The 13,339-nt window shown below is 44.8% G+C and overlaps 2 protein-coding genes across 9 annotated transcripts in view; one reads left to right on the top strand and one right to left on the bottom strand.

Moving 5' to 3' along the window:
• LOC140715185 (ankyrin repeat domain-containing protein 2-like) overlaps positions 1-4,328 on the bottom strand; it is a 40,897-nt gene extending 36,569 nt beyond the window's left edge. The window contains exon 1 of the mRNA XM_073027023.1: positions 4,209-4,328. Coding sequence (XP_072883124.1) covers positions 4,209-4,283 — 75 coding nt within the window. The 5' untranslated portion in view covers positions 4,284-4,328. The remainder of the gene's footprint in view (positions 1-4,208) is intronic.
• Positions 1-13,339, top strand: part of LOC140715181 (uncharacterized) — an 81,459-nt gene that overhangs the window by 45,793 nt on the left and 22,327 nt on the right. For 4 of the 8 annotated variants that reach the window (XM_073027014.1, XM_073027009.1, XM_073027010.1 and 1 more), the window contains one exon: positions 11,623-12,080. In XM_073027014.1, the coding sequence (XP_072883115.1) occupies positions 11,750-12,080 (331 nt within the window). In that variant the 5' untranslated portion in view covers positions 11,623-11,749. Of the gene's footprint in view, positions 1-9,422; positions 9,567-9,599; positions 10,477-11,622; positions 12,081-12,388; positions 12,478-13,339 lie in introns of those variants that run through there. The other 4 variants (XM_073027008.1, XM_073027012.1, XM_073027015.1 and 1 more) reach the window with 4 other exon arrangements.

Genomic DNA, 13,339 nt, shown 5'->3' with positions numbered 1-13,339 from the left:
GTCTCACCTATCACCTGCCACCTTGTACTCATTTCCCTTCCCCCACCTTCTTATTCTGGCTTCTGTCCCCTTCCTTTACCGTTCTGATGAAGGATCTAGACACAAAACGTTGACTGCTAATTCCTCTATAGATACCGTCTGACCTGCTGAGTTCCTCCAGCATTTATCATGTGTTGCTGCCAGGAGTGACATTCATGCAAATCCATGAATACAGCCCTGTTAATCTGAAGCTCATAAAATGAGTTCAGGCTATGCCATCTTCTTGCAGACACCATCAGGCAGCAAGTACAGAAGCCTCAACACCACCAGGTTCAAGAACAGATACCTCCCTTCAAACTCTTGGTTCTTGAACCATCTGGCACGACCCTAGTCACTACAGTTTAGCAATACCATGATGAAGAGACTTGGCTCAAAGTATCAACTGTTTGTTCCCCTCCATAAATGCTGCCTGACCTGCTGAGTTCTTCCAGTAGTTTGCATATGTTGCTCAAGACTTCAAGCTTTGACCACTTTGAGCTCTTTGCACTAAAATTGACTATTTTTTGTTCTAATGATGCTATTTCTGGTAAAATTGTTGTTTGTGTTTTTCTTGTGAATGATGCTATGGGCCTGTGATGCAAGGATATTTTTCACTGTATCTGCGCAGACATCTACTTGTGCATGTGACAATAAACTCGACTTTGACTTTAACTTTGTATTGTCCCAAGTTCAACACCCAAAAAGATAGGAGCTTCCCCAGAATCAGAGAGCTTTCAATCACATTCCACCTTGAATATCTCCTCAATTCTCCCTTTAATACATCTTACTAGGTCGTCGAGTTTATTGTCATGAACAAGTATGGGGAGGTACAAATACAATGAATGATAAATTTGCTTGCAGTACCTTATGTACCTAATAAAGTGGCCACTGGGGGTATGTTTGTGGTCTTCTGCTGTAAGGTTCGATGTGTTGTGCGTTCAGAGATGCTCTTCTGCACACAACTGTGTAATGCATGGTTGCTTTAGTTACGGTCACCTTCCTGTTAGCTTGAACCAGTCTGCCCATTCTCCTCTGATCTCCTTCATTATCAAAGAACTTCCACCCACAGAAATGCTGCTTATTGAATGTTTTCTTTGTTTTTCATACCATTCTCTGTAATCTCTGGAGGCTGTTGTGCGTGAAAATCCCAGGAGATCAGTAGTTTCTGAGATACTCAAACCACCCCATCTGGCACCAGCAATCATTCCACAGTCAGAGTCACTTCCATCATATTTCTTCTCCATTCTGATGTTTCGTCTGAACAACAACTCAACCTCTTGACCATGTCAGCATGCTTTTATACATAGAGATTCTACCACATGATTGGATGATTAGTTATTTGCATTAAAGAGAGGTATACAGGTGTACCTAATAAAATGGCCACTGAGTTTGTATAATGCATAAGTCATGTCAGTGAAGCCAAAAACATTCAAGCTACCCAATTCCTCAGTTCTATATATCCTGCCCACCTTTAATGTTGAAGCTGCTGAGTTCTTTCCCAGAGTTTGTTTCTCTGTATGCTGGAACCCCATCAATCCTGGTTTGGGACTGAGTTTGCTAATTGCCTGATTACTTGTTCAACAACTAACTCTTAAAGATTTTAATGATTAGTTTTATTTGTCACATGTACATCGAAATATACAGTGAAATGTGTCAAATCAAATCAGCAATGATGTGCTGGGGGCAGCCTGCAGTACCGCCACACTTCCAGCACCAACATAGCATGCCCACTACTCACTAACCCTAAATTATTTGCCTTTGGAATATGGGAGGAAACCAGAGCACCTGGACGAGTCCTATGCAAGAGAATGCATAACCTTCTTACAGATAGCAGTGGGATTCGAGCCCCGATCTCACAGCTGGCTGCTGTACAGCATTGTGCCAACTCTGCCCTTTCTCCAACATGAGTTTCTGGTCACTGCACACCCACGGGCTCACAGTTATAGAGTGAAGGACTGCTGATCAAGAGAAGATACAGTGCGGACTCGAGAGAAAAAAGGCATGGACTGGTGGATTCCCATTTTTACCAGCTTTCCTCAATCCTACCAGCCAGTGTTATGGGAATGCTTGTTACAGTTTCACTCTTCGTCTGTGAAATTAATTATGGAACATTCTTCACAGTTTTAAGAACATGTCTGAAGAATCTTGAATCTTGGAATGAGTTGGTTATCTTCCAAAGAAAGGTGGCACAGGCTGATCTTGTATCACTGGAGTTTACAAGAGGGAGAGGGGACTGTATTGAAACATACAAGATCCCAGGAGTTCATGGCAGGGTGGATGAGGCAGGGAGAACCTAGACTGAGGGGTCACTCCATCATGGGCACAACCCTCCCCACCATCGAGGACATCTTCAAAAAGGCATGGTGTGGTCTCAGGGAAGTGGCCTCCATCACTGAGGATCTTCACCGCTTGTTATCCTCTTCTCGTTACCACCATCGGGAAGGAGGTACTGGAGGCTGAAGACCAACACTCAACATTTTAGAACAGTTTCTTTCCCTCTGTCATCAGATTTCTGAATGGTTCATGAACCCATGAACACTACCTTGCTATTCCTCTTTCCCACTATATATCTACCTATCATAAGTGGTTTCTTGATTAGATAGGGCATCAAAAGTTACGGGGTGAAGGCAGAAAAATAGTGTTGAGAAGGATAATAAATCAGTCATGATAGAATGGTGGAGCAAACCTGATGGGCTGAATGGCCTAATTCTACTCATATGTCTTGTAGTCTTATCTATCTATCAACCTATTTATTCATTTATTGTAACTCAGTTTTTTTTTATGTCTTGCACTGTACTGTTGCCACAGAACGATAAATTTCACAGCATGACATGGATAATAGATTCAAGATTCAAGATTGTTTAATGCCATTTCCAGTACACAAGTGTAAAGGAGAACGGAATAACTGTTACTGCAGATCCGAAAAAAGACACAGTAAGATAAAGAACACAATCATTTAAAAAAACAATAAATATAACTACATGAGATGTATGGGTCAAAGTGCTCGGCAGAGACGGTGCTTGCTGTCGGAGGGCTGGTCGGAGGCTCGAAGTTTTCGGACGGACTCAGAGTTGGCTGTGGTCGGGTGCTTCCAGAGGCTGCATCGGGAAGTTTTGCCGTGTTGGAGGTTCATGGCAGGAAGAGTTTTTCTTCCTTCTACCATCTGCGTGAAATGATGGGCTATCGAGGACTTTGAGACTTTTTTTTACCATGCCCATGGTCTGCTCTTAACAAATTACGGTATTGCTTTGCACTGTTGTAACTGTATGTTATAATTATGTGGTTTTAGTCAGTTAGTCTTGGTCTGCCTTGTGTTTATGTGATATACTAGAGGAACATTGTATCATTTCTTAATGCATGCATTACTAAATGACAATAAACGAGGACTGAGTGTCCTCATAATCTAATCTATATAGTTTATATACATGGATTAATTACATATACATATAGTGACGCACGGCACAGGAGAGTCAGTACATAAGGTGACTGACAGGAAGTGATAAAGTGGTGGTGGGGGGGGGGTGGTGTTGAGGTGTCGCTCGGCCTTACTGTTTGGGGAAAGTAACCGTTTTGAATAAACCTGATTCTGACTCTGTTTAAAAATAAGGGGTACATATTTCAGACAGAGATGTGGTGATAGGTTTCTCTCAAAGGTCAGTGAGTCTTCCTCAAAGGGAATAAAAGCAGAGATTTAGAATGTTGTTAAAGGAAAGTTAGATGGATAGAAAGGGTTCGAAAGGATTACAGGGGATTTTAAGGAGGGCAAACAGGAAGGCAGAGACAAAGTTATAGCCTGATCAGCCAGGGTCTTATTTAATGATGGGATAGCACAAAGAGGCTGAGTGGTCTATAGCAACTCCTAATTCATATGGTCTAAAGCTGGGGATGGAAGCCATTGAACTCATTGACCCTGAACTCTGTCCGCAGGGTGGGGGGGTGTATATCCAATCACTCTGCAGGGGTGGTGGGGACATTTAAGACTCTCTTAGATTGGTACATGGCTGGTAGAGAAATAGAGGGCTATGTGGGAGGGAAGGGTTAGATTGAACTTGGAGCAGGTTAAAACGTTGTGGGTCGAAGGGCCTGTACTGTTCAATGCTCTATGTTCTACGTTCTAGACGCAGTACCTCCTCCCCATTACCATCCAGGCATTTTCATGCTCGTGTGAGGATGCAGACGTTCGACAGTACCTGCTCAGCTCTCTCGAGGCTCTCCTTCAGTTCCACCTGTCCGATCAGTGAGCTGATTTCCTCCTCCCTTTCCATCTCTGTTCCCGTTTTGATTCAGCAGACAGGATCGGACGGCTGTGTGGGCAGGCACTGAGCTCCTCCGCCGGGCTGTTTTATAGCGCGGTACCGGGGCAGGACAGGAGGCGGGCAGGACGTGGGCTTTGCCTGGCCAGTCACACTGGTCAACAGGTGGGCGCTGGGAACAGACAATGCCCAGGACAGGATCTGGGACTGGGCTTGGCGTGGGGGGAGGAGGGAGAGGGCATAATAACTTTAGCAACCAGAGCTGATAGGCAGGGAATGCAATAACTCTGAAGTCATTCATCAAGCTCACAGTGAGGTGGTGTAAAGGTACACTGCAAGGACACAGCAACACACTCACACACACAATGAATCCTTGTAGATCACAGAATAAACCCAGACAGGGAGCTGACACCAAGGCCGAGGCATGCGAAATGTGAGAGGTTGATGTCAGCTATTGGAGTGGGGATTAAATAAAATTGAATGGGGGGGATTATACATTAATTTGTGCACTCACATCATGTTAAACAGTCAACTCGAAACACTTCACAGCTGCCTGCCAAGGCTGGCTTGGAACGTAATCCCTGATCTTTCCTGGAGACAGAGCAGGGAGTTCACCTTGAGCCAAGAGAGGAATGGAATCCAGGAGCACCCACGATATTGGAGAAACTCAGCAAGTTGGGCTGCCTCTGTAGAAGGGGATTCTCTAAGAGGACCACAGCCTTGTCATCGGGTTTGGAGGTTTGCGTGCCTCAATGACCCAGGGAGTTGTGTTGGCTGGAGTCAGGGCTTTATGCTTTGGCTCTTGGTAGGGTCACCCATGCCAAACAGGTCATGGGGTAGAGGTCAGACTAAGAGTGGTCCACCAGTCCTCCAGTTTTGGGGGTCCAGCTCAGGGCCAACAACCCTGACCGGTTAAACAAAACTGCTACAGAGACAGCAACGAAGAATTCTTCTACATCTGCGTGTGCCAGTATTCCTGAGTCTCCAAACGGGACAGTAAACGGAGGGAAAGCTACTGACATGATGAAGGAAGCCCTGAACACCAGCGGAGATGGAGGACCTTCATTGCAGCCCTAAACGCGTAACGGGCAAAAGAGGTGGAAGCTGGCAGGATGTTGATGTTTCAGGACGGGACCCCGCCTCTGTATCATGTTTAGTGGGAGGGTGGACAAGAAGTGCAGTGAGAAGAAGAACAGAGGGCTGTGTTAAGAGACTGAGATGGGGAAAGATGAGGGGAGTCTAGAGTGGAGCATAAATATCAACGTGAACTTGATGGGCTGAATGGCCTGTGTCTGTCCTGTACGTATCATGTAATAAGATTTAAGATTAACTTTATTTGTCACATATACATTGAAATGTGTTGTTTGCATAACAACCAATGCAGCCTGCAAGAAAATGAATCTCAGGCCATATGGAAACATATACACTACATACTTCGGTAATACATTTATTTTGAACTTTGAACTTTTGCTTTATTATATGTAATGGGGTGAAGTGAAACTTTGCTTTAAACGCCTTCTAAAGAGATCATTTTGTAACAATGCTGCTTTGAGGTAGTATGAGGGAAAACAATAACAGAATGCAGAATAAAATGTAACGTAGCTAATTCTGCTCCCCACTCCATATGGTGTAACAGTTACAGAGAAAGTGCAGTGCAGGTAAACAGTGAGGTGCAAGGGCCATGATAAAGTAGAATGGGAGCTTAAGAGTCCAAATTCTCATAGCAAGCCACCACTCAATAGTCTTATAACAACGGGGCAAAAAGTGACCTTGAGAATAGTCACATGTGCTTTCACACTTTTGTGTTTTCTACGCGATGAGAGAGGAAAGAAATGACGGTTTAGGGTCTTTGATTATATCAGCTGCTTTACCGAGACAGGTGAGAAAAGTAGACAGAGTCCAAGGAGAGGAGCACATGATAAGCTAAGCTTTGTCAATAGTTCTCTGCAGATTCCTGTGGTCGTGGGCCTCGTTGTGGCCCTTGCACCTTATTGTCTGCCTGCACTGCACTTCCTCTGTAACTGTAACACTTCTTTTCTGCATAAGACCAATGTGGGGTTGAGGGGGAATTGGATCAGCCGTGATCAAATGGCGGAGCACTCAATGGGCAGAATGTCTTAAGATCTTTCTCTTGAAGTATCTCAATGTGTTGTTGTAATGAAACTGCTCTGCATGAGTGGCATGTGAGATAAATCTTTCACTGTACCTCAGTACGCGTGACTTTAAACCAATTTCTTTCCTCCCAGATGCTGCTCGACCCACCGTGTTCCTGCAGTGAACTGTTTGCTGCTGCATCCGCTGTCCCTTCTATCTCCACTGTACCAGAATGGGGTGAAGGTCTTCAGTGGTGAACTGGCCTCCGGGCTGTGTTTTTCTGTGACACTCATAAACTAGGGGAAGTGTCTGTAGGAACAAACTGAAAGATCTCACAGAGTTGTTGTTTGAAATAACGGGAAATTTATTAAAAATTTGGTGCACACTGGGAGATCTACATGAGCATGAATTAGGTAGAGTTTTCACATTGATGAGATTACCAATAAAACTATATTTTGATAACAGAAAGGCGGGTTACAGGAAGACTTAATTAAGTAACAGACTAGCTCCTGATTACAGAGTAAAATGGTCACCCACAGGTCTAACAAGTAAATCCGATTTTCTATTTCAACAATGGGTATACACTACAACGTCATTGATAAAACTCCTGAACCTTGGACGTCACCATTGCTGGATTCCGTGTCTCTGCTTCTAGGCTTTGTCTGCGGTTCCCTGTTACCACATTCGCACAATCCATATCCCGATTTACAAGTTATTGGCCCTCATTATCCTTTCCCCTACAACTGTGCCCAAGATAGTTTTTTTTTACACAGAGAGTGGTGGGTGCGTGGAATGTGCTGCCAAGGGTGGTGGTAGAAGCAGACACATTAAAGACATTTACGAGACTCTTAGATAGGCAGACGGATAGGCTTGTTCTTGGAGCAGGTTAAAGGTTCGGTATAACATCGTGGGCTGTGGTACTTTTCTAGATTCTATGTAAATTCTCAAGGTAAGGTACAAGAGAAGGAGGATGAGAGGTGACTTGATAGAGGTGTACAAGATGTTAACAGACAATGGATAGCTAGAGACTTTTTCCCAGAGACTGTGAGAAAAATGACACCCCCTGAAGGGGTATAATGTTAGGTTGAGTGGAGGGAAGTATAAGGGAGATGTCAGAAGTAGGTTAATTATGCAGAGAGTGGTAGGCATGTGGAGCGTGCTGCCAAGAGTGATGGTAGGGGTAGATACATTAGAGACATTTAAGAGACTCTTAGGCACACAGATGAAGGAAAAATGGAGGACTTTGTGGGAGGGAAAGGTTAGATTGATCTTGGAGTGAGTTAAAAGGTCACGCACTGTACTGCTCTGCATTCTGTGTTAAACACTTTAGAACTCAGCACCCAATTCACATGCAAGCAAACTCCAACCAACAGGAAGAGCAAGCAATGAAATCCCATCATATTGAACACTGGGGAGGGCATGGAGGTCAAAGTCACAGAATACTATTTCAGAGCCCGTTCACGAGAATGGTTCTGGGAATGAACGGGATAATATATGAGGAGTGTTTGATGCAGACATCCCACCTCTCCCGGAAGTTCTGGGAGTCTCCCGTGTATTGATAGCTGCTCCCTGACGCCTGCAAATTATATACGATATCCTGGAAATCGATTTTTTTGAAAGCGAGCGAGAGGGAGAGACAGAGAGAGAGAGAGTGAGTGACAGACGTAGCGAGAGAGTGACAGAGAGAGCATCCTGATTGGTCTCTCTTCATGCTAAGTAGACTTATTAGTTTTCTCTGTGGGCGGGCTTTACAGTCAACCTCTCTCTCTTTCTCTCTCATTGTCCATCAGTTCAGTTTAGTGTCCTGCAGCGCCATTGGACAGTGTTCCAAAAAAAGAAAATATAAAACATATTTCACCCCAGACTACACTAAAGTGTACCCCTGCCTAATAGGGGTCAAAAATAATGACAGTGTTGCTCGCTGCACTGTTTGCAACAGTGACTTTTCTATTGCCCATGGTGGGTTAAATGTCTGTAAAAGACATGTTGAGGTGAGTTTAATAGGTGTCATTTGTTCATTAGCATAGCTAACATCATTTAAACTAGCTGGCTAGCTGCTAAGGAACTACTCTGTTGGTGCTGCCAAATTCTAGTTGTGATGTGGAAAGGGAATTCAGCATGGTGCGTCATATTAAGACAGAATTCAGAAGTCAGCTGTCTCACAAAACACTTGTGAATCTGATGTCGTGCAAAATTAACAAATTCATTGACTCAGACTGCTATGAGGTTGAGACTTCCGGCAAAATGCTCAAATCTGCTGAGCAAGCCACATCACAGTACAAGGAAAGTTTGCAAAAGAAATAGAAAAGCTATTTGTATTAGCATTTAGCTATTAGCATTGAGACTGCCAACAAAATACTCAACAAGGAATGTGTGTGTGTGTAAATAGTTTCAGTATATGATCAAATAAATTGTGTTCTTTCATAATCAAATGTCCTGTATACATACACCCTTGGAGGTCGACCGGGGGTGGGGGTATGATGTTGCGGGGGGCAGGGTCCCTGAAATGAGTTTTTGCAGGGTGGGATGTCTGTTGATGGCTCTGGGACTGTATTCACTGGAGTTTAGACAAATCACATTGAAACCTATTAAATAGTGAAAGGCTATTTAGATCTAATGGATGTGGACCTCTCCTATAGTTCCTATAGTGGAGGAGTCTAGGACCAGAGGCGACAGCCCAGAATAGGACATCCCTTTAGAAGAGAGATGAGGAGGAATTTCTTTAGTCAGAGAGTTGTGAATCTGTGGAATTCATTGCCGTGGAGGTCAAATTATTGGGTATATTTAAAGTGGAGGTTCACAGGTTCTTGATTAATAAAGGCATCAAGTTTACGGGGAGAAGGCAAGAGAATGGGGTTGAGAGGGATGGTTTATCAGCCGTGGTGGAATGGTGGATCAGACTCGATGAGCTGAATGGCCTAATCCGGCTCCCCTGCCTCACTGTCTACTGTTCCTTTGCAGTTCCTCCACCATTTTGTGTGCGTTGACTGAGATTTCCAGATCTGCAGAACCCCCCGTGTGACAGTTCATTTGCCCCAGGTTCCATTGACCAGCAGCGGGTCCTCCCGGCCAGCAGGGCGGCGACCACACGCCAGCAGACAGGCGCGCCGCTCTTGGCTGGCCGCGCTCTTCGTCGCCAGCACGGGCGACATCAAAACAAGATGGCGGCGCCCTGGGCTCCGCGGATCGGTTTTCGGCAGGGTGGGGAAAGGATCATATTTACCTCGATCAGGGATGGGGGGAGAGATTTAGCACCGGCTGTGACGCCCTTAGCGGGTGTAGCGGACCGGTGCTTGCAGTCAGAGAGCGAAAGTGAGGTGCTATGGTGGCATTGTGGGAAAGGACGAGCTGGAGCCTTGTCTTGATGAGGGGCAGGATACAGAGACAAGGGTTAGGGGACGGGGTGGGTTAGGTTGCAGGGGATGGGGCAAATGTGGAGACAAGGCTAAGGAGCAGGACAGGAACTGGCACTGGCAGCTATATCCATCCATAGCAACTAATTAGTTAAAAAACCTGTGTTTGCAACTTGTAATGCAACATTTACCATTAAGTGACTTCTCCATTTAAAGATTTTATTTTCATGGTTAATGTTTTCTCTTTCCATTTCGAAAATTGGTGTTTTGTTACTTGCAAGGGTAGCTTTGCAAAGGAGTGATTTCTCTATACGCTGCTCATTTGGTAAATTGGTTTATTGTCACATGTATGGAGGAGCAGCGAAAAACTTTGTTTTGCGTGCTACCTATATATATTATTTTATTACAACAGTGCATTGAGGTGGTCCAAGATATAGAATGGGAAATTTGTTTAATACTGTCGTGTTTACTGAGATGCAGTGAACACGTCTTGAATCTTATTCGTACAGATCGGTCATTACAAAGTGCATTGAGGCAGTGTGAAGTAAAACCATAATATAGATTAAAGTGCTGCATTTACAGTGAAAATGCAGAGTGCACACAGACAATAAGGTGCAAGGCTATAATGAGATAAACTATGAGGTTGAAAGCCCATTTATCATACTAGGGAACCATTCAATAGACTTTTAAAAGTGCGAGAGAAGCTGTTCTTGAGCGTGGTGGAGAGAATCGGTGATGTGGGGGAACAGCTTTAGGAGGTGATTTGGGGGGCTGAGGGGATTGGTGATGTGGAAGGGTGTCGGTCTGCTGTGGGATGGTATTCAGTGGGTGGGGAGAGTGACTGAAGGCTGTGGGAAGGGATTCAGTTGCTGGGAGAATCAGTGATAGGACTTGGGGAGAATGTCCATGGTCTGTGGGATGGTATTCAGTGGGTGGGGAGAGTCAGAGAAGGGGAAAGTGGCTGAAGGCTATCAGAGGGCCAGTGAGGGAGGAGAGTGTCTGTGGGTGGAGATTCAGTGGATATGGGGAAGAGTTAGTGATGGGGGAGAATGTCTGTGGGGTGTGGGTGGGGAGAGAGTCAGTAATTAGTGAGATTGGCAAAGGAACCATCAAGTTTGCTGAGCAAAAGGTCCTGTTTTGCGACCAAGATTCAGTGAATGAAATTCTGCAAAATGTAATTTTACCTGCTCCTATCCAATTGACTAGAACCTTTCAGGCAAACGTAGGTGTAGACTTGCAACATGGAATGTAGGACAGTGACAGGCTTTTCAGCCCATATAACTCACCAGACGAAGCAGAGTTTCACTTTTTCTCAATTGACTGTCCGAAATGGTCTCCTCTGCCACAGTGACCGGATCCAGACAGAGTGACCTCTGTCACACACCGCACACAAGCATAAGCCAGTTGCCTATACCTTTAAATCTCCCTCCCTTTCCCAGTCTGACTGAAACCATTCCATGGACGCCTAACTAAGCTGGAAGAATAGCAACTAACCTTTCGATGGGGCACTTTCCAGCCCTCAGGATCTAAGGCCTTTCTTCCAGGCACACCTTTCATTCCTTGTCCCATTTTCATTTTTTCTCTCCACAGGCCTTCCTTCTCATCAGCAATGTAGCATAGTGGTTAGTGCAATGCTTTATAGAGCCAGCTTTAAGATCAGGGTTCAACTCCTGCCACTGTTGGTAAGGAGTTTGTACATTTCCTCTGGGCGCCCTGGCTTCCTCCCACATTCCACAAGATTTACAGGTTAGGGTTAATGTGTTGTGGGAATGTGCCGGAGCATGACAGCGCACTTGTGAGCTGCCTTCCCCCACCAGCACATCCTCAGTTGGCCATTGGCACAAATAATGCATTTCATTGTATGTTTCGATGTGATAAACTTGAATTCTGTTGTTTCTCCACAGATGCTGTCTGACCTGCCGAGTATCCCCATTGTTGCCGGGATTTGTTTCCGAATTGCAGCGTCTGCAGTTGTTTGCTTTTGTCCAGGGCTAGCTGGATGAGAAGTTGGTTTTCCTATCCCCTTTTGTGATGGAACTGGCATCTCTTCGGACGCCTGACCAGATGGAAGTCAGTGGGCACCCGCTGGCACCGGTGAATGAGATGCTTATTGTCTGTGAGAAAGCAGAAGCCACTAGCCCCCACGACAGAAACAACTTCAATTCCGATTCAGCAATGGCTCAGGGTGAGGATGGTCATACAGACATCACAGTGGACAGTCAGATGGAGGCCAGCCCTCTGTGTCAAGGAAGCCAGGTTCCAGAATCTGGACCATTCACTGTTTCGGAGGGAACGGCTGGGAGTGATCAGGTCACTGGAGCACCGATAGCTGCTGCCGCTCAAACACTAGATGTGGCAAAAGGTAAAGGAGGTGGACAGAAACACAAGTTCCTACCAGTGAGTACATGTGTGCAGTTCATTAAAAAAAATGCAGGGCAGTTTGAGAAAGATATTAAAAATGCAAAGAGACTGTGCGGTGTATAAATAGAGGACAAGAGAACCTTATACAGTCGGCCCTCCTTATCCGTGAATTCAACCAACTGCGAATCGAGAAAACCCTGAAGTGCTCTTCCAGCACTTGTTCGAGCATGTATAGACTTTTTTTTCTTGTCATTATTTCCTAAACAATGCAGTTTAACAACTATTTACATAGCATTTACGTTGTATTAGGTAATCTAGAGATGATTTAAAGTATACGGGAGGATGTGCGTAGGTTATCGTGGATCGGGATCGAAAAAAAATGGAAGTTCTCTTACTAAGTAAGTCGGAACAGGTACATCCAGTATTATTTAGCGTCAGTTAGTCAAACGTTTGTCTTAGTATATAGTATATATTTTACCTTTCTATGCATATAATACACTTAAGAAACGTATGTATTTCAATAATTAAACCACTGCGTTGCTTAGTAATAATTGTAGCTTTCATCAGGGCAGGGCCTTTCTCACTTTATACTTAGAAACTGTTCCAATTGTTGACCGACTGTAGCTTAATGCTTTTCCAATGACCGATGGCGTTTCACCTCTTTCCAATCACTTTATTATTTCCACTTTATTTTCAATCGTGATTGTGATTATTTTCGTGAACAGAAACACTGCGGATTCAGAGCTCCGCCTGGTCCTAAAGACCACAGCACTGAGACAGGTTAAATAAGGGACTTGAGCATCCACGTTTTTTGGTATCTGCGAGGGGTCCTGGAACCAATCCCTCGCGGATAAGTAGGGCCGACTGTATACAGACACTTCTGTGCCTACTGTCACATTATGGACATACAATCAATCTATGTAAATAAGCTATCTTGCACTCTGGTTGGAGGAGCAACACCTTATATTTCGCCTGGGTAATCTCCAACCTGATGGCACGAGCATCAGTTTCTCGAACTTCCAGTAATGTCCCCCCACCCCATCCCTTTTCCCTCTCTCACCCTATCTCCTTGCCTGCCCATCGCCTCACTCTGGTTCTCCTCCCCCTTCTCTCACCCTGTATCTCTTTCACCAATCAACTCTCCAGCTCTTTACTTCACCTATTTCCCTCCCAGTTTCACCTATCACCTTGTGTTTCTCCCTTCCCTCCCCCACCTTCTAACTCTGACTCCTCATCTTCTTTGCTCCTGTCCTGCCGAAG

The sequence above is a fragment of the Hemitrygon akajei genome, chromosome 23 (genome assembly GCF_048418815.1).
Source record: "Hemitrygon akajei chromosome 23, sHemAka1.3, whole genome shotgun sequence".
Taxonomy (NCBI): Eukaryota; Metazoa; Chordata; class Chondrichthyes; order Myliobatiformes; family Dasyatidae; genus Hemitrygon; species Hemitrygon akajei.
This window is presented reverse-complemented; position numbering and strand designations above follow the sequence as displayed.